Source organism: Thunnus maccoyii, chromosome 24, assembly GCF_910596095.1.
Source record: "Thunnus maccoyii chromosome 24, fThuMac1.1, whole genome shotgun sequence".
Classification (NCBI taxonomy): Eukaryota; Metazoa; Chordata; class Actinopteri; order Scombriformes; family Scombridae; genus Thunnus; species Thunnus maccoyii.
The window spans coordinates 7449842-7471690 of NC_056556.1; the positions used below are offsets into that span (position 1 = coordinate 7449842).

Below are 21849 nucleotides of genomic sequence, written 5' to 3' on the forward strand. Positions count from 1 at the left end.
TACCAAATGAAGAGTCAAACTTCTTGGGTCTCTTCCAGCTGAGGCTTATAGTTTTCCCTGTAATGGTCTCTATCACTGGGGGGCCATCAGGGGGATCAGGAACGATATCTGTTTTCAAATAAATAAATATATAACTATTAAGAGGGAAATCTTGTATTCTGTTAACTATTGCATCGAACATAATGCCTCCATCCCTACCTGTGACATATAGATGTGCATAGCAGGCTGCTTTGCCCACTTTGTTAGAGATGACGGCCTTGTAGACGCCCCCATGAGCGTGACAAGCGCTCCGAATGACCAGATTGTGGACATCCCTGTCTGAAGAACAGACACGCAAGATTTTATTTACCATCTCCAACCCTAAAAATGCCTTTGCTTCGTTTGTTATTGGCGTCTTTGCTTACGCTGGGTCATTTTGCGTTCTTCGCTGCTCTCAATAGGCTTGCCGTTGTGGTACCAGGCGATGGTTGGGTAGGGCAGGCCCGCCACCTTGCATTTCAGCACCACCTCTTTGCCTTCAATCACTTCTACATCAGCCAGAGGTTTGACAAAATCCGGCATCGTCCTCTTTTCCACTTCACTCTCAAGCAGTTCAGGCTCTTCGGGGATGGATGGCATCTTCTCCAACTTGGCCCTGGAGGAAAGAGACTGGTTACAAACCTGAGCATTATGATGACAGAGGAGGTTAAATGCACTTATGCTTGATGTAATGTAACTTTCTATCATCAATAAATCATTACCACATTGATTTTGAGACTTTATTTGAATTACTGTAGACAAGTATGAGCATGGTTTGATTTATGGCACAAAAGATGATGATGGTGCTCTTCTTTTAATGCCAGTGGACATCCAGAAGAAGAAGTGAGGAGTTACTCTCTACTTATCTACCCTTGTCCAATAATTTAACCTTTTATGCCTGATCTCACATATTGGTTTATAGTCTTCATGACGTCTTTTACCAATATTCTGTTTTGTTGCTTTTTCCCCCATATTTTGCTTTTTATTATCCGTGTTATATGAAGCATTTTGTAATGTTGGTTTTACAAAGAAACTTTATCAGTATAGTTTTGACAAGTGCTGTATTAATAATGCCGATAAAATTACTTTGTCTTTGGCATACTGATTTACTGATGAAGTTCTGCATTGAGCCGCGTCTAAGACACCTCAAGACGTAAGAAAAAAACTGATAAATATCTATGAACATCTGTTCTCTGGAAAACTAGACTGCAAGATTGACTTCTTTACTGTCATTATTTTTATTGTGTGCCCTTTCAGTCATTTTAAGGATTTCCTTCCCCCTGAAGCACGTCTCTTTGCCCTTGAGAACAAAAATGTCTCCTTTGACTTTTATACCAACAGCTTGGTTTTCTTTTTCAAGCCTTTTCTATGACACAAAGGCTCACAGAGATGTTTTCCATATGAATGACTTTTCTCACATGTGCGAAGAGATGGCAGCTCGGGGTTCTTGCATGTAGAGCTCAGCGGTGCATTCAGACTTTCCATAAACGTTTTGAGCGACTGCTGTGTAGAAGCCCTCTGTGTCGCTGCTAACATGGCCGATGACAAGTGAGTGACGACCCCCCTCTTTGAGGATGCGAACATTATCACTCTCCTCCACTTGCGTCTCTGAAAGTATGTGGAGTAAAAAAAATTACACAATGCATATTAACACATGCACTGAATATCAGACACAAGACTAGATTGGATTCTTACCAAAATGCATCCAGGTGACTTTAGGAGCAGGTGATCCGCTCACCTTGCAGTCAAACCGGGCAGTGCGACCTTCGATGACCTCCAGGATGTCCAGTTTGCGGGTGAACAGAGGCTCCTTGGATGGAGTGACCTTCAGGCTCGCACTTGAGGTCAACTCCTCTGCAAATGAAATATTACAGGCTTTACTGGAAAGATTTTTGGAAACTTTTATAGGCATCAATATTAGTTAACGTCAGTAAATTATCCAAATATGTTGTGTACTAGATTTGGTGAAAATGGAATTAAATAACTGAGAGAAGAAACTGTTTTGCAAAACAAAAGGTACAAAAGGCAGAAAAGGATGCAGCCTATATTAACATATTTGTCTTGAAACAAGGAATCTAGGGGAAGTTACATATTTTGACTATTTTTGACTACAAAAAAACAAGACTAGATGTAATAAAAACAGAGATATGATCACATATTTAACAATTATATTAAACAACTGGGAAAACAGTGTCTGTAGTTCACCTTTCGCCGTGCTCAGCTTGCAAGTGTATGTCCCACTATCATCCTCATGTATTGAATTCAGCAGGAGACGGCACCTAAAAGCAAAACAGTGAATGACAGTTGCAAGCATTATTTAGGATTTTAAAATCTTCCCTGATTCCAGGTTTCCTTACACTACAAAATGTTTTCCAGCCACATGAACCAACCTCTTGCCATCGAAATGCATCTTGCAGTTGAGCAGCGCCGGCTGGATCAGCTTCCCGTTGGATAGCCAGTCCACATCGACATCTGGGGGTCCTGTAATGTGACACTCGAACATGGCCGACTCTCCGGCCCTCACCGCCACACCTTTCACTTCCCTGGTGATCGTCAGCGCTGTTTGTGCCGCAGCTGCTCATAAAAAATGACAATTTTTAAGAATATTAGAAGATATCTGTTACAACATGATTAAACTAGACACATTCAATTCCTCATTACTCACCTTTGACTTCCACTCTGCACTCCGCCTGCTTGGTTCCGTACTCGTTGATGATCTTGCAGACGTACAGGCCTGCATCCGACCTCTGAGCTGAGCTGATTCTCATTTCACTGGTGCCATCATCTGTCTCTCGCATAGCGAAGCGCCCCGCCGTCTTTACTGTGACTCTGTCCTTCAACCTGGGTCAGTATAAAGTGGCTGTCACAGTCGTTTATGCTCAGGTGTTTAATAGAGGACGGTGTGTGCGTGTGACAGGGAAACAGTCCGTGACCTTGACTAGGTGAGGCAATTGCTTTAGATGTCTCCTACGAGGTTTGTGTGCAATAAAGCTTTCAGGAGAAGGATCTTACCAGTAAACCATAGGTTTGGGCTGCCCTCTGACTTTCATCGAAATGACGACATCTTGGCCCTCAGTTACCCCCTGGTCACATGGTGCCACCTTTTAAAGAATTACAACATAGTAAAGTGTTAAGGCTTTTATGGCTCGAGAGTATTCTCTCCATAACTCACTACCCAAATTCAACTGCCCATATTCAGATTGGAATTCGTTTCTCCACCACTGAGGCATGTTAGCAGGCCTTATCAGTTCCTTCCAACCAATTTGATGATGGAGTGATAAGGGAGTTATGTATTGTGGAGGAGTGAAAAGATGTATAACCATAGTTCTTTTAGCCAGCAGCTTGCTGTTTTGGGTCACAACAACATTTGGGGAAGTATCTCCACATCTACGACGTTGGTGGATAGTCAGTTCAGATCAGATCAGATTAAAACAAAATTGATTTGCCTTTATTCTGAGATTCTCCTACCTGAAACGCCGGAGGCTCTTTGAAGTGGACACTTTTACTCGGAGCAGGCGAGTCCCCGAGCTCCATCGCCTCCTCTTGAGGGCTCAGGTACTCCTCATCTGACTGGATGGAACCACTGGCTTCCAGGGACCCAACTGGTTTCCCACATTGAATGGGGGTCGTCTCTGAAAGAACACAAGAGTGATACTGAACATAAGTATAATAGGATTTCAAGCACGCTGCTCTCCATCTAATTCACTTTTGCTCGGGTTCATGAAAAAGTCAACTCTGATTTGCACACTTTTTAATTCCAATAATTAAGTGCAAATGTCTCTGAAATATGGTTAACATAGCACCAGGGTGGCTCGTTAAACCATCGGATGGGAACAATCTGTCAGAGCTCTGATGTTTACAGTCTTTTGCTTGCTTTTCTGTAGATTACTATCTTTGCCAAGATGAACAGTTGGCACCATGGAGCGGTGAGTTACTGTAGAGATGTGTGGGCCATGTGCACCCACATATACAACACACACATGCACGCACGAAGTGTAGGGACCTCTCTGAAGTGACCGTAACTGAACAGATAATGAATTAATCCCTTAATCCCTGACCCAATCATTCGTTTATTCCCTTGGAGCTCCAGAGCAGACACTGTGTCTGGACTCCTGGCAGCTTCTACTGAAGTCAGAATTAATTCACAGCTGGATAGAGAAATATAAAACACCCTGCCTCTATTTCAGACTACTTTCTCTTTCTGCCTCTCTTGCTTTCTTTTTGTCTCCGCTTCTCATGTTCTCTGTAAAAACTTAAACTCAGACATCTGGCAAAAGCAGATAACGCTGTGATATCGGACTGAAAATGAATAATATCCATCGGTTGAACAGAACTGAGACATATCCTTGTTTGACAAGAAAATAACAGCAGAGTGGACAGATAAAACTGTAAAAATAATGTTGTGAAACTACGTCTTGTAGAACAAAAAGAAAGGAAACAGAGTGATCTGCTGTAAGCTGCTGGTGAAAGAAGTCAAAGACAGGCTTGACCATATGCATGGATGCTAAAAAATACATATAAACACAAGTTTATATGCAAGAATGAGTTCAAGCAATAAAGAGATCGCCTCTCCACAGAAAAAAAACCACATAATTTACACCAAATTATTAAGTTTAACTAATTATTAAGTTAAACTAATCACGGTAGCATTAAAGAAGAAAAATACAGCAAAATAACCTACCTAGAGTCACATCTCCGAGCAGCGTCTGTACACCAGGGGATAACTCCCAAGAGTATTTACGCAAACCTGCCAACTCTTACACAACTGCTGCACAATCCGACCCAGCTAACCTTCCTTTTCAGTCTCATCCTCTGTTCTCTCTTCTGTTTCCCCTCACTGTTACATCCAAATTCCTAAAGCTAACACGAGTGCCGCTGAATAGCTGAATATTTAAGGTTTTTTTTAATGTTTCTATTATAATAGACTCAACAAAGGATAATGATATTGTGAAATAAAAAAAAAAAAACAGCAGGGAATTCTAAAGTTATTTAATGGCTTATGCAGAAATTATAAGAATACAGTGTAAATCTGCCTCACCATATTGAGGTTTGATATTCTTTGTAGCCTATGAATCATCCTCTCCTACTTTTCTGCTCTGTTCCTAGTCAAACCAGCTAAAATGACTCATATAATCTCCCACCACATTTTGACTACTTCTGACTCCGAGGCCTGTAGCGTGAAATCTAGAGAGATGACAAAACTCCATGATTGCGGCAGTAATCTCACACAGGGACATAAAGCAGACTGCAATTACCCGAGAGAACAAGAGGGAGGGCGGCTAAAAATACTCCTGCAAGTTAGACTCCGCTGGCCTAATATGGCAACACAGGCCCCGTGCTGCTGGGGAGACAGTACCAGAGTGTACGCTCACATTTGTTGACAAAACTGGGGAAGTGCAGGTTGCATTTCCATGAGCTGAATCAACACGGTGCAGCAGTAGGCCTACAAGCTCTTCACCCACACTCTGCACCGCGGGCACATTTATAACAGAGACCTTGTCCAGAAAGGAATATTCATTTTGTTTACTCCTGATTCTGAATGCCATGCCTGTCTTTAAGACTCAGGAGACCTTTATGTGACGGGGCAGGTCTGCGTTTTTTGAATCTGCACCGAGGGGAGCTCAGTGCCTTTAAGATTTAATGGGTTGCCATGGCAACTATCGCTGCGAGGAGCCCCGGTCGGGATGCTGAGCTCCAGCAGGCCTTTGTAGTCATTAAGACAGAATGTCAGGCGGAGGAGGGCTGGCAGTGGATTAAAGTGAGTTTGTGTGTGAGTCAACGTGTTCATGTATTTCAAGGAGAGCATCATTTTCATGTGCTTCGACGTCTACGTGTATTCATTTAAATTTATGTGACATGGTTGTAAATGTGGCGCTGCAAAGCTGGCAAATCCCTTTCTGTTGATGGGATATCTGTCCATCTCTGGCCTCCTCTCACCTGATTGGATGGAGATCATGGCGCTGCAGGATGCTCTACCCGCGGCGTTGACAGCTGTGATGCAGTACGACCCCGCGTCGTTCGGCCTCATCTGCTTTATCACCAGACTGTACTTCTCGCCCTCAGACTTAACCACATGGAAGGCATCGCTGCGTATCTCCACGTTATTCTTCTTCCATGTCACTGAGAGGCAGAGAAAAAAACATTCACACTCAAGAGAATCCTCCCACAGAAAAAAACAAATATAGCACAATCTGACTTACAAAGATGTGCAATGAATACAACTCATCGCTTTTGGTTTTTAAACATTTTTTCTGAAAAATAAATACAAATTCTCATCATATTATTATTTCCAAAATAAACACTGACTCCCAGATTTTATTCTTATTTTAAAATAAACAAAATGAATACCAATTTTGGCATTAGTTTTTATGAGAAAAAAAAAAAAAAAGACGCAGTAGCATCCTGCACAAAACTGCATCTTATATTCTTAACTGTACCTGTCGGTGGTGGGCTGCCAGTGATGATGCATTTCAGCGTGACCTCGGAGCCACTAGGTGTCACGGTGTCCTCAAGAAGCCTCTCAAACCTCGGGCCCTCAGCTGGTTCCTCATCAGCAGACATGTAGGAGTCATCAGATGAGCCTCCTGGAAACGACAGTCAGGTTTGTGTGGAACGGTTGTGTACTATATTACCTGGATTCATAAATGGGTCAGGCCCCAAAATGAGTCATGGGCTAGTTTCTTTTTTGAGTTCTATCAATAAGTCTGGGCCCTGCAGCAAGAATTCATTTTCCATGGTGCACAGCATGATGGATACATGTTCTACTTTTTTGTTCAGTTTTAGACTCATATATGCATTTTTTATTTTTATTCATTACTCTGTTGGGATTTTGATTTAGCCAAGCTTAAGCAAACTGTTTTCCAACCTTTTTGGCTTGCAAACTTGCAAAGTATACTTGCAGCCCTCATGACAAAGGTTACATATTCTATCTGAGCTCTTCAAGAAAGTTATTTTTACTTTCTTGATTTGTTTAATTTAAACCTTTTTCATAAACCTAAATAGCCTAAAAAGCTAAGGTGAGAGTAATGTGGCAGAAATATTTCTTTTTTTTCTTATTTCCTAACTTCTTAATCATGCTAGATTTTCCCTTAGGGCTGGTGACCACCCAGTTGGGAACCACTACTTTGCATAATAGTATAGCCGCATTTTAAATTTGCATTCTTAAAGAAAGCTCTATTTAGTTCATAGACTGCAGAAAATATGTGCACATAACTTCTACCCATATTTTTCTGTATGTTCTGGGATGTTTTAAAGTCAGTGGTTTGGTTTCAGTTATTGGGATGAGAAAACACCAATTCAGGCAAATGGGATGGAGTCTTACTGAAGTAAAATTGGCAATGCAAATAGCAGCCACCAGGATGTGACCTGTCAGTCAAAGCAAACATGCCCCAAAAATTACTTCTCTGTAGCCCTTTTAAATGGAAATACCTCCCACAAGGACATTAGAAAAAATGTAATTAACTGCACAGACCTTTAATTCTTGTGCAAAACATATTTATTGCAAGAGAGAAGTTCTGATTTATTCTACCAACGTCAATGCAGTCAAATGAGTGAGTTATGCCTTGTGGCCGTGAGTCAAGTAAAGTCCATTTATTTATATAGCGCCAACAGATGTTATCTCAGGGCACTTTTTACATAAAGCAGGTCTAGACCTTGCTCTTTAATTTACAGAGACCCAACATGCCCCCATGAGCAAGCACTTGGCGACAGCAGCAAAGAAAAACTCCCCTTTTACGGGAAGAAACCTCAAGCAGAACCAGGCTCTAGGTGGGCGGCCATCTGCCGTGGCTGGTTGGATAAGAGCCATGAGGAGAACTGCATCATACTATAACAGCTTATTAATAATGACCATAAAATACCTCCTACCTTCGTCTGGTGACCTGGGTTGAGTGGAGCGGCCTTTCTTGCTTTTGCGACCCCTCCCCTCCTTCCTCTTGCTCTGGTTTATCTCATTACTCCTGTCTGCAACACATTCTGTCTCCATGGGTTCATCCTCCACCAGGGTAGTGGGAACGGTCACTTTCAAGGCGGGAGACGTTCGCCCCACCTCCGCCTTCCTCCTTTTTAGGAGAGGGCTGATGGAAGGGGTGGGTGACGGGGCGAGCCGAGGGGGCTTGGGCGGATACTGGGACCCTGGTTCCCTCGCTGTTACTGGGGATACTCTCTTCGCTATCGGGCTGGGTGATCTGTGGTCGGCTTTGTTGTCCATCTTGGTGTCCCTCTTTGCATCTGTCCCCTGGTCTCCGGGAGGGGATGAGGGTTGTTGTGACGTGGCAACAAGAGCGTCTTTGTCAGCTGTCGGAGAGCTTTGCAGGGTTTCCCTGTGTGCAAAGACAAGAAAGCTGTTATGTAATTCTGACAACAAGTGTGGAATAAATATTAGATTTCAAGTGGTGTTAAATAAATCTCCATTTTGTTACCAATTACTAATCTTATAGAAAATACACACAAAACATAGACATACAAATGAATTTTTAGAAACACATATTTGAAATCACCAAGATAATTTCCTCCAAACCTGGTGAATCTTGTCTTTCTGGCTGTTGGCAATGGTTGCCCTGGTAACTGGTGAACTGGTGCCGTCTCCATGGTAACAGAGATTTTCCCTGTGCTTCCTCGTGATGAGCTATCCACTGGTTTCCCCTGTGAATCTGCCTGTGTCATCTTATCCCTTTCAAGGTTGTTGCTTTGATTCCCCAGATCATTGCCTTGGGCTTGTGGAAAAACCTGCAATCTGCTCTCGCCCTCCCTCCCCCCAATTTTTCTTCCCTCCAGGGCTTGCTCTCTTGCTTCCAACTTTTTAAGCACTTGAGGAGGGATGGGCTCCAGTTTCCTTGTGGTCAGCCTCTCTTTCTGTGGCAGCTGCTCAGTGGAATACGCCTTCTTCAAGCTCGGTTTCCCCACAAGTTTCTTGATCCTCTGGAGCTCTTCGGTGAACTTGCTCTGGTAGCTCTGGACCCTTTGGGAGTAGCTTGTCTTGTCCTCCCAAGAGGAGGCCCGTTGCTTGAACGCTGTTCGCTTCTGGGCGGCATCCCGCAGGCTGCGACCCTCTTCTTTGCTCGGGCCTCCTGTCTTCTTCCCACTGTCATCTGAGTCGCAAGAAGCTGCCTGTCCAAATCCTGAAACAGATCCTCCTGGCAGATCCACACTTGACCTTCGCTCCTCAAAAGCCCGGACCTTGTCAAAGATCTTGGGCCCTGCACGAGCCAGTTTGGGTGTCATGACAACATTGTTAACATTAGATGCCTGCTCTGTCGTAGAGGATTGGGGATGGGCATCTGAGGGTTTTTTATCCAGGTCTTGGTTTTGGGTACTGATGTTGTTTTTGTGTGTACTGGGAGGTGGCTGAGGAGAAGACAGGGGGATACGGGAGGAGCGCCCCTGTGATTCGTCAGCAGTTTGAGTCCTAGAGGGGTGAGGATTGAGGGGAAATGGAGGTGTGAAGTTAGAGATCTAGTTTGGTTGCTGAAGGCTTTGGAAGAGTAATAAAGAAGCAGATGAATGTCCATTTGTGTCATTTTTGTCTTATTGTGTTTTCATATTCACCAGTGAGTTCCTTGTGTTTTGTCTGTGCTATTTGGGTCTCAATTTCAGACACATTAGACAGTGTAAAATGAAATGGCAGAGAAAATAAACAGAAATAAAATAATTTTACCCACATGTAAGAACTTCTCAAGAATTTAATCTAACTGTGGTGAAATGGAAAAAACCACAAACTAAGACAGTAATAACTTGAAATCGTAGGCTAGTTGCAGCAACAAAATGACTCAAGATTTACAACATGAACTCTTACAAAATGCCAGAAAAAGTACCCCTGCTTTAACTTCAAATACAAAACCTTCATGCCTAAAAAAAAAACTAAAAAAAAACCAAACCTGTGTATCACATGATCATTAATTTGTGAGAACATTCATGCTATTATTAGCTTGGATCAAAGCCGGCAACCCATGCATGCCACAGCAAACCTATAAAGTTATGATGTTAATCCAAAAGTGGGGGGCTGCTCTAGAAAACATGCAGTGGGTAAAAAGTGTAATCACAGTTTTCAGAAGTGCTAAATAATACATATTAGTAGAGTGTACCATTGTATCGTCTCTAATGGCTATAAGAAACATTAACAATGATATTTGTAAGACTGGCAATCATTGTTAGATTGAAATCCAACCACACTCACAGCAATAGAAAGACTGAGTCAAAGGAAAGTGTGACAGGAAACTAAAATGATAGTAAATAAGAAGAAAATAGGAGTAAAAAAATGAATAACCTTAATAAGTGATGACATATAGAATACAATTTTTGCAAGTTGGGTCTATGGAGGATATGATGTCTTGTCTTGTGTGTCAGTTTTCTTTGCGAATTGGGGTTTGTGGCCAGTCTTTTTGTTTTTCAGTGGAATCCATGAAGCCATGTGCTATAACGGCATAGAAAATGTTCTCCCTCTGTAGAGGCTGAACATGCTCCCATAGTAGTCGCTGCCTACAGAAACACTTTCCTCTGACCCCTGAACGGGCCGAGCCAGGTTAGCATGAGACGCCCGGATTAGTGGTTCCACACCCAGGTGACGGACAGGGGGGGGCCCCTCGGTGGGACCCCCACCGACGGCTTGCCTGGTTGGGTTTGTTGGGTCCAAGTGGGGCCCCGGTGGGCGTGAGCCCAGAGCCCGGAGTTCTCGCTCCACGACAGGATCATAGGCGCCTGGGAGAGTGGCCCTGCGATCTGAAGCATCTGGGTTATAGTCCATCATCCTGCCTCCCTCACCTGGACAGAGACAGAGAGAGAGATGCTTGATTGCAGTTTGGTTATCACATGCTCAAAAACAAACAAACAAAAAAAACCAACACAATTTCTTTTCAACTGTCAGGAAATGTTCTTTATACTTAAGAAAGGCGCAAAAATATGTTTTGTGTGAAGGGAACATGTTATGCTTTTTCTGGTTTTCAGTTATTTTTCATATGATGTCGGATATCTATGTTAAACATGGTCAAAATTCCAAAAGTTGATGTGAACATATGTAGAAATACTCCCCAGAAGACAAAAGCCAGGGTTTCAACCTGCTCTGAACACTTTGTTTGCAACATTTTTTCTAACTTGCCGATGAGCAGACATTGGCTCATAAACAGCTATCTGTTCTGTAGTCATTGTTGCCAAGGTTGTTGCTAAGGTTTTGTGTTGTTCACATTGTCCACTCCTATTTTGGATCGGATTCGGGCTTGAACATGTACGGATGTATTTGAGATGTTGACATTTTGAGTAAAGAATGAGAAAAAGTAGTGAAATCCTACTACTGTAATTTGTTTCATGGTTTTTTGACATAGCTTACGGAGTAGGCAGATGTCTGCAAAGGGTCAGCTTCTGAGAGTTAACCAATCAGAACAGAGGGTTCATGGAGAGGGGGGCCTTAAAGAGATAGGAGCCACAACAGCCTGTTTCAGACAGAGGCTGAACTGAGGGGCTGCATAAAGGACCTGTATAAGATAAATAAGGAGTTTTTTTTAACTGTAAATCATGCAAAGATATTCCAGTAGAGCCCCAGATTAAAGATATAGATCTGGAAACGTGCAGAACATGTCCCCTTTAATATTTTTGTCCTTTTGTTGAAATGTAATTCATATAACTAATAAAGGCTTTCATTTTGATGACTCTTTATTATATATTTCCTTGTTATATACAACAAAAGGACATTTCAAGAGCCAAAGAAAAATCAATTAATTAACGAAGATGCAGCAAGATAAAGAGCAGGACTCCTGAGCTAGTAGAAAATGATAGTGATGTAAAAAGCGGTGCATCATTAAGGGTAAGATGGATAAAGAGTCTATTGATTGCCTTGAAAACAGGAAATGAAGCAGAAAGTGTCAGGGCTATGTTGTGGAGCACACACCACTTAAAAAGATCCACCCCCGTCGCAAATCAGGTAATGATTGGCATTTTAGTAATGAGCAACGGAGACAGGAATGCTTTGATAGCGAAAAGAAAGAGCAGTCAGCATCTTCCGTTAACGACGGAAACCTTCAAACAGCGATAGAGTCGAGGATATAAAACGACAGACTCCTACTGTAATCACAAATGATACTGACCCATGATCAAGAACCGTAGCAGTTTCTCATTAAGAAAAGAAAAACTAAATGAGAAATCTTTTCAGAGGGGTCACTAAAGAAAATATTAAACACCTCAGGACTTTGACATATTGAGCTTCCAAATTCTGTATTCATTTCTTAGCGAGACTGGGCAGCAACATTAATTTTTTTCCTGTAGGTGAACATCAAGATCAAGCTTTTAGTGCTGCGTTTTGAAACTAATGGAGTGTGTAATTTCCATAAACAATCTTGTTTCGCCCATATCCACTGGAGTGACACAAACTCCAGCAGAAGTACGGCATCTGGGATGAATATGCATCTTTCTTTTTCACTTAACAAGGCATTCTAGTTTTTGTATGCAGCCGAGGAAACCAGAGCGTTCCTTGAAGAGAACAAATGATGTATCACCTCTTCCCTCCCTCATTTGATATTCTCTTTCTATTTTTTTTTGCTCAACGCTTGTCTCTAGAGGGACGTGATGAGGGCGTAGTCAGCCCGCCAACACGAAAGCTTGGAAAGTGCAAACACGGTGTACAAGCGAGGGAAGAATATAAAATTTCTTTGTGGCATAGGAGAAGGGTGTCAATATCTCTGATCTATATTCAGACATCCTGTTGCCTGTTTAGGACTGGGTGGTGAGGGCATGCAGGTTCCATGACGCCAATGCACCAACAACACTTTAGCAAATTAGAAAATTTGTTTTATCTATGCAAAACTCACAGGAAGATGCTCATTAGGTTATAATTGGTTGCCACTCAAGGAAATCTTTTTTTACATTTCCATTTTACACCCTTGCGTTAAGAGATCAAGAGTGAGTGAATATAATATCATTAGTCTTTGCTTGGTCTTTAGTCAAATCATATCGCTTTGAAATCATTTTTTGATCAGCACAAAACGAGCCGACTTTTTTGACAACTGAGTTGTTGTATCTATGAAGCAAAAATGGCAAACATGGTTCTGCTGTTTTTCTCTGTTTTATTATTTTAAATTGAATTTCATTGCTTTTGGACTGTTGGTCGGACAAAAAAAGCAGCTTAATCACATTACCTTTGTTCTGGGAAATTATGATGATCATTTTTCTTCTTGTAATTCAATCGTATTCACTTTGTGAATATTTTTTTTCTCTATTTTGCCTTTATTTGACAGCAAAAGAGAGAGAACAGGAAACGAGAGGAGAGACAGATGAGGGGGATAACATGTAAGAAAAGTCCCTTGCCGGACTCAAACTGGGGATGCATTAAGTTCTTAAACCCCTAAGTCACTATGTTGCCTTATGACACAATTTTTCTGAGGTTTTATGGACTAAATTATTGATTAATTAAATAAAAAATAAGAGTTTGTTAGTAGTCAGGGTGATGCTGTAGTCTGTAGTTTGATCGTGTCATATTATGTCATGTTGATGGGCTTCAAAGTGGAGCAGTCATTGATTCTTGCAGTTTCCCGAGTGGCATTATGACAGCAATGTTTCTGTTGGTTGAAAATGCAAATTTGCAATTTTAACAGCGGAGAACTTTGACCTATGGATCTGCTGGGGTCAGCAGTCATATTTGAATTTGTCAGTCACACAGGCCTCAATGGACGTGACTGGGAGGTGAAATGAACATTCACCAAGACTGGTGCAAATGTGACCGAACCCTTAGGCTGTAGTCTTTAAATATACATATAGTGCAATAAAAAAAGAGGTTTTATGAAAAGTCATGTACAATAACTGCCTTAACATTCACCCAGTGAGTAAAGCTCTGTCTCTGCTCATCAAAACAGCTCTATTCAATCTTAATGCTCTACATTTATATCCTAATTGAATTCCAACGGCAAAGTACAAGTATAGAATATATTGAAATAATTGGTGCAATTAACTTTAACCTCATTTATCTAGCAGAAACAGCTTCGGTTTTCCAGACTGCATGCGTGGAGCCTCACAGTCAGATCCAGACCTGAAACAGGTTTCCTGCTGGAAACTAGGGCAGTGTGTCACACTGTTGCATCACACCATGAGAGATTAATGCATTCTGCCATATCGGATTTCATCCAACGCATGTCTTGAGCCAAGCTGATAACAACCTTCCATTAAATCTATCAATCTGCATTGAATCATTATTTTGCAGAAGTGTGTTTTTGGCAGTGCTGTTAGTGCTGCAGTAAATCATACTGACTATCACCTCATAAATACAGTTTTAAGAGCTACTGCATATGTGCATGCTGCAGTTTGGATTCTTTCTGTTTACTGTATCATCTTTTGTAGGTATTGCATGTTTGTAGCTATAAACATAAAAGGGGAAAGTCAGTTGCAAAAAGCTAATCTAAGAACTGCTGAAACTACACATAAGGTTAGATTTTAGATGAAATACCTGAAGGTCCTCTCCGGCCAGCCTTGTCTTGGTGCCTCCCGGGCCCCTCTTTGGTTTCCATCTGAGGTTCTGTGGTCTCATCCTCTGTGGTCTCAGAGTCTGAAAGAAAAACAAGTAGAGCACAGGAAATGGTTTAAGATGGAAGGTGAAACAGGGTCGGCCCTATCAGTGTTGTGGAGCCCTAGGGCGAAATTTTAGATTGCCCCCTTGCGGAGCCCACATGACATTTTGCGCCTTAGGCAACCGCCTATGTTGACTATGCCATGGGCTGCCCCTGGATAGAAATTCAGAAAAGAGAAACTGAGGCAGAGGAGAAGATGAGGTGGCAGAGGAACAACAGCAGTCTCCGTGAAAATGACATTTCACATTTGCTTAGCGGCCCAGAGCTTGATGGGTCCCTGAAAAGAGCCGCGGAGAGCCCCCAGAGTGAAATAAATGGGTTGAAGCTGGAGCGTGACATGAAGCCTGCTGTGTCTTATAAAAATACATGACTGATACATGGAGAGGAGGGTTATGTATAGATGCTCTTCCCTCAGGTCTCTATCCGTTTGACTTTGATAACAAAATAGCAGGGCCAGCTTTGCTTCTTTATTTAGACTGTTTCTTTTTACTTTCAAAATCTATAAATAAGACCATTTCCACCCACTAAAATCATTACTTACAGCCATCTGAAACACATCACCTCTTAACCAGAGCACAGTTAAAATCCAGTCAAGGTTCAGAATATCCTGAAATATTTTGAAATTCAAATGATGCCAGAATAGCAGGCATTAAACATGATTTATTTTTCCATTTTCTGCTTCATATTATGACTCCAAATCAGACTAAATCAAAATTATGATGTTATTACTAGGCAACCTTTTCAAAGGATCAGTGGAGATGAAACGACATGAGATGATAATTCTGTGTAGCAGTGAAGAAAATATTAACTATTTAAACATGATATGATGAATGTGAGACACAGAAACGAACACACAAACCACAAAAATGTAATCTGTATCTACAAAAAGCAAGACAGGGACTTGAATTCATAAAGAACATTCAAAAAAACAGGGAGAAATGACAAATATAGTCATGTAGCGGTGGTGTAGATGATTTATAGAGAAAACTTATAATAATGTGAACAAGAAAACACAATAAAAGGGAAAAAGAAACCACATACAGGGTCAAAATGAACTGCCTGAAACCACATCTTTGTGGCTGAGATCACATCACATCACCACAGCGAACAGATGAAGTCAGGGAAGGACTGATGGGGCAGGAAAAAAAAACAAAAACAGGCAGAAGGTGAATCAAGACAGGCAGGTTTACCATAGCTTTGCTTTCGGCAGGAGCGGAAAACTTCGCTTCCGTAGTGGCAGCAAGAGAGGGCAGACGGGAGAGCACCGTTACTATGGAAACCAGCATCTCTCTCACCCACACGACCAATCCTCTTCGTACCCATTAGAGTCTAAAATCACCATCCAAACTGCTGGGTGGCTGACAGATATGTTTACTGGTTAGAGAGCTCGTGAAGGAGGACGACGACAACCACAAAATAGGTTGCACCTCATTGCGCCTCACATCAAGTCCTGATCCTGATTAGATAATTCCAGAAGGTCTGCCTAATGATAAGAAAGCCAATGTATTATGAACAATCACCATTAACTCATTACATCGCTTGTTGTATGCGTTTTCCTGGGTGTGGGTATGTAGATCCACCCATCTGTATCAAATGCACACCAGGCGGGGGAGGAAATCGACTCGGCAATGTAATTATAAGGGAATATATTTCACAGTGTATAACATCAATTGTAATGTAAATATAATTTGGAGTTGAGTACAGGGAGACTCTGGTTTGGCAAGGATCATAGACTGCACAAATGATGCCAAATATACCATAAACCATCGAGGCCAGTCATTATTCACTCAAGGATTTTATGCAGAGAGAGGCAACCGCGTGATTATAAAAATATTTCTTTATGGGGGTGGATGTACAATAATAAAACCCAGTCTTGTAAGCAGTTAAAACATAAACACACTAAAGCAATATAGATGTTCTACAACAGCAATTTTCATATATAGAGGAGTTACTACAGGAATAAATCAAAGTAAAGCACATGTTGGCAAAGGCTAAAACACAAAACAATGGAAAAAGGCCTGAGAAAATCATACTTAAGTTTCTATTTTTTTTAATAAAAAAGAATAAAATGGACTAGAATAGATACAGTACAATAGAGTAGAAATGGTGTAAAGCTCATACTGACAACACACCATGGGTAAATCGGCCAAATGTCCGTGTGGAATGCCCAGTTCTCTGAAACAAGATACAGAGTACAATACATTATTCAACAGCGAATGTTGCCAATGATTCTGTTATACACAAAACACTAACGAATGGTCCCTTTTACCCAGAAGTACTGTTGTTGTCAAGCAGGAGAGGATGTGAATAGTAGCATGCTCTTTTACTTTGAAAATGACTAGTTTATATAAGCTGTCTGTGTTCTTCTGACATCATTTAGACATGTCTACGTGTATGAAAAAAATGCAGGTACAGTCCTTAAGCATGGATGTATATTCTTGATAGTATGTTTGACTCGAAGTTCCACTTTCTAACATTTTTTTGGAGCTTTTAACAGCATCTCATAGTCTACATGTGTGAACAGAGGTAACTCAGATGTCCTCCATTCTGTAGCCAAGAAAATGCAGGCAAAAAGTACAAGTAAGTGCAAAGTGAAGTGACTCATTTCACACTCCAGGAGTTCTGCACACTCCCCATTGGTTAATGTTTTTTGTGTCAGGCAATTTAATAACTGTCGCCTGGTGGTAAGTGCTGTTTGACAGACTCTGCTAGAAGCTTCCTTTGTCTCCATTCTGTGGTAGAGATGGTGACATGGGGCTGAGAGCTCTAAAGAAGCTGGTAGGTGGACCTTTAAGTTGAGATAATTTTGTTACGCAGGTAAATTCAAATAATCAGAGACCAGCGTGTAGTGTGCTATAATGCATATAGCGCAAGCCACAAATCCGCAGTGTTTTCTGCTCATTCATTGTCAGTTTTCTTAAGCTTTCCTTTTTTTTTGTCATTATCGATTAAACAGCTAATTATTTCCCAAATTATTTCATACATCATTTGGTCTTTGAGATGTCACAAAATGCTGAAAAATGCCCATCAGAGTTTCCGAAAGTCTAAGTTGACGTCTTGTTTTGTCTGACCAACCGTCCAAAAACAAGGAAAAGAAGCAATGTTCAGCATTTTTCCAAAAGAAATCACTTTAAAAGTTAATCGGTTGCCAGTAATTTTTCTGTTGATCCACTAATCAGTCGATCTGAAATAATCAAAATGATTTTCAACGCAGTGAACTCTGCGATCACTTCACACAAACCTCCAAATATGTCAAACAACAACTTTAATAACTCAAGTTGTTCATTTTTTTTATCATTATCATGGTATCATCACGATACAATTCCACCGAGACCCGAAAAATGAAAATATTGAATCATCATTGAGCCATATTGATACGAAAGATGAGTTTCCAAAATGAAAAATATCTCACAAACTCTCCAGGCCTTGTTTGAGAAAGTGTCCCTGCTGATAAAGCATGTTGGTAAAAATGCTTCTTGGACACTCTGTCAATCAGCACCAAGGAGAGCTCCTCAGAATGACTCACTGCTTTGCAGTGTTGGAAAGCAAAAGTACCAAAAGTGCAAAGCGAAATGACTCATTTCACACTCATTTCCCCCCACGTTTTCTGCGCTCTCCCCATTGGTTAACGTTTTTGTGTCAGGCAATTTGATTAACTGTTGCCTGGTGGTAACTGCTGTTTGACAGACTCTGCTAGAAGCTTCCATCGTTGTCGTGATCTCCATTGTTATGGCTTCAAGGCAATCGTATCAGTGAAAAACAGCCACAAACAGAATCCTTTTCAAAAGGCTGGATTTGGCAAATACTTCAAAAATATTCTATGGGTATAATCCAAATCCTACAAGCATTATTCTCGCAAATCTGCTGCTGGAAGCAAAAGAACAAATGTCAGGGGTTTGAGATTGATACAGAAATTTCAGAGGAGGCAAAACGACCATCAGAAATCAGCTTTATCCTGTGCTTTGCTCACTTTGTAGCCCCTGTGACTGGCTGCCCTGATTCTCATGTCTCCATGGAGTGTAGCCTACTGACACACTTTTCATCTGCTCCGAATTTATGAAACCTGTTATATGAATTACTTATTATATAACAAATCTGTCACAACTGCCAAGACAAGATACATATTTCACGACATGGAATGTGCACCGGTTCAGAGGGAGCACAGCAGCAATTTGGACTGTTTGATGATGTTAAAGTGCTCTTGGAGTATTTGTCTAATCTATTGCAACGTGTGCCTATTTAGCATTTCAATGTGGGTGTCATAAGAGATGATTTTCCATGTTTTTGTGCACTGAAACACATCTTTTTATCTTTCTGTTCAGCAACCAGAGTTTTCCTGGGCTGACTTTCTTTATTGCGTTGTCCTGATCTGTCCTCAGTTTGCTGAAGGATATTAGATGACAACGACTGAAAACAGAGAGCATCACCTCTCCTATCCACACTTTTGCTCTTTTTGGCATTTTCCCAGCAGAACTGAATGCATAAAATAGTAATGCTAGGTTGTAATTAATGTATGCTGTACAGAATATTCCTAAAACGTTTCTTGTACCACTGTTGTCAGTTACAAATCAACACATTTGCGTCTCATTATCAGGTAAAGGGCGTGGCATGACATCCAAAATATAAAAACCTACCAATTTCTATTAAAAACAACATCGATATAGCTTAACAAGACCATCATTATATGGATTTTTTTCCCCAGAAAGGAGAAAACTCACCTGAAATCTCTTCTTGGACCAGATTTTCTTCATCTTCAAGTTTCCTGTCAAGCGTGCGAGATTACCTGTGGCATGAGCTCACAAAAGCATCCCTACAACCCCCCGAAAAAGCCCAGGGTGTGGCATCAACAAAAAGAAATCAGATTCAAAATGGGATTCAGCTGCCTTGCGTGCGTGGGTGTGTTTACTCTCCAGTCTGGCAGCAAGACGGGGGGAGAAAGAGAGAAAAGAAAGAGGATGCAAATAAGCTGGAGCCAGGTGTCTTTGTGTCTGAGCGTGTATCCGCTGATGTGAACCGCGTCCCTCTCTGACGTAGAGGCTGCCGTTAAGAGGGGCAATTCTCAGCTGGTTTGTCCAACTCCCCCCACCTCTGCCCGTTCTGCCTCAGTCGAGAGCGCACTCAGAACAAGAGGAGGTGGGGGTTGCAAGTGTGAGCATAAGGGGTGTGTTGGTCCTGATTGCAGTGATGAGAGTGGAGAATAAAAGAGGAGGAGAGACAGGAAAAAAAAAAAAAAACGAGGAAGAAAACAACTGGCTTCAGCAGAGCATGTGACTTTTTTTTTCTGAACAGCAGGAGTGAAAGATAAGAGCGACAAGATTGAAGCAGTGAAAGAGAAAAGAGGAGAGAAAAGGAGAAAGGGATATAGACAAAGAGAGGAGAGTGGAGGAGAGACCAAGAGACAAGGGTGGCGGGGGGAATGATTGATGAGGGAGGATGCAAAGCAGGAAGAAACAGAAAGCTAGAGGAAGAGATGTAGATGATACAATAGAGGGGATGAAATGGCTAGACATAAAAGAGGGGGAAGGGTGAATGAAATATGTCGCTTTTTTCTTAGAAATATGAATATGTGCAACCTCTTGAAAAAACAAAAATCCTTACACCAAGTGCTCCCTCTACCTTTCAGTCTACTCTGCTTTTCTTTGTTGTCCTATCTGAGAGAGGTAGCAGCCCCAAAGGCCATCAATTATTTATCCATATTCCATGTCTGTTAGCTTTAACCAGTGATCAGGTCAAGGTTGCTACAGTCTCAAGCAGCCGAAGGCTATTTGGACAGGGAGAGCAAACACATTTCTCCTAGTGGATTACAACATGATGTACTTATTTCAGTACACAACCAGCAGCGGTTGCAGTTCAACATGAAAATACAGATTACTTTCATTAATTGTTTAGTCTTTTAAATACTGCAAAATGTCATCACAATTTCCTGGAGCCAAGAGTAACATCTTCAAATGACTTTTTCAGCCAAACCATCAGTGCAAAATCCAAAGATATTCAATTACAAATGATAAAACATAGAGAAGAGCAGCAAATCCACAAATTCAAGAAACTGGAACAAGCAAAAAGATTTGTGATTTTTGCTTGATAAAACAGCTAAAACAATCAACTGGCTATCAAAATAGCCATCAATGACATTTCTGTCCTTTGACCGATCGACTACTTGTTTCATCACTGATAAGAATACCTTTAAAAATCAGTTAAACTTGCATTCATCGATTTTTGACTGCCTGGGAACAGTGTGGCATGTTAAATGTGGGCGTATTATCACCTTATAAAGTTGATATGGCAAACACTGGCTTATTTTCAAACCCATTTCATTTAGAGTGCTATTTCTGGCCATCTGATAAATGAAAGTCCAATATTCACTTTCTAGTCGTCTCTGTTTTGGTACACCTCCTCCCGAGGGAAATATCTGGCTCTCTGGCCGCTAAATGTTCCACCACGTTCACCGGCTTGTTGCTAACTTTGTTTGCCTGTAGCCTGGTGATGGGCAGGTAGCGTAACAGTCGATTTTTCATGAAAACAACTGCCTGCTGCGTCTGGAAACGAAATTGATAAGAGAGGTGAGGTGATTGAAAACGGTGAGGTTGAGAACCGTAAAAAAAACCATGAGAGAGCAAACGTGATGAGAATATGTAACTGTTTCCCTCCTTCTATCTTCCTCCCCCTCTTTCTAATACACAGTCAGACACATGTTAATTGTTCTTTCAGACACATCTGTGCTTTCCACACCTCCTCCATCAAATGAATCTAAAAATAATTACAGGCAGACCCAGATCTCACTCCCTGACTAACCGCCCAGACTCCTCGTTCACATTTCAGCACAGCACTTCCATCCTCGACTGCTTCGCTGCACAATGTGCTTTTTAGCGTTGTTAAGTGAGGCATGTTACTGTTTACGGCCTTGTAAACACAGAATCAATATGGGAGATTTACTCCTGCCGTGAATCAGGAGTTGCTCAGCGGATGAGGGTTTTGTTTGGGATCATTAAGCCTTTCTCTCTTTTTTTTTTTTCCATTTATCTGATGATTATCACCAAGCTGCAAGTGATATTTTTTATCTTAAATACCTCCCAAACTATATTCAAAGATCCATTTTCACTAAAGATAAACAGAGATGTGGATTGCAGTTTGCTATTGTTATTTTAACAAACCTCCCTCTCTTCATCCTTCGCCCGCCTCGCACTCCTCCTCCTCCACCATCCATCACCAGTGAGAGGCATTCGGTCGGGCAGAAAGTGCAGCAATCAATACCAATGCTTTATGCGTGATACGGGATACACCCCCAAGT

The 21849-nt window shown here is 41.4% G+C and overlaps 1 protein-coding gene across 1 annotated transcript in view; it reads right to left on the reverse strand.

The window, feature by feature from the left end:
- Positions 1-21849, reverse strand: part of LOC121892103 (striated muscle preferentially expressed protein kinase-like) — a 55832-nt gene that overhangs the window by 18029 nt on the left and 15954 nt on the right. Inside the window, exons 6-21 of the mRNA XM_042404924.1 lie at positions 14441-14539; positions 10626-10776; positions 8537-9424; positions 7885-8339; positions 6456-6602; positions 5956-6138; positions 3487-3650; positions 3031-3119; positions 2684-2859; positions 2409-2592; positions 2224-2297; positions 1714-1872; positions 1437-1626; positions 405-634; positions 199-318; positions 4-108 (exon numbers count right to left, since the gene is read on the reverse strand). Of these exons, the coding sequence (XP_042260858.1) occupies positions 4-108; positions 199-318; positions 405-634; positions 1437-1626; positions 1714-1872; positions 2224-2297; positions 2409-2592; positions 2684-2859; positions 3031-3119; positions 3487-3650; positions 5956-6138; positions 6456-6602; positions 7885-8339; positions 8537-9424; positions 10626-10776; positions 14441-14539 (3414 nt within the window). The remainder of the gene's footprint in view (positions 1-3; positions 109-198; positions 319-404; positions 635-1436; positions 1627-1713; positions 1873-2223; positions 2298-2408; positions 2593-2683; positions 2860-3030; positions 3120-3486; positions 3651-5955; positions 6139-6455; positions 6603-7884; positions 8340-8536; positions 9425-10625; positions 10777-14440; positions 14540-21849) is intronic.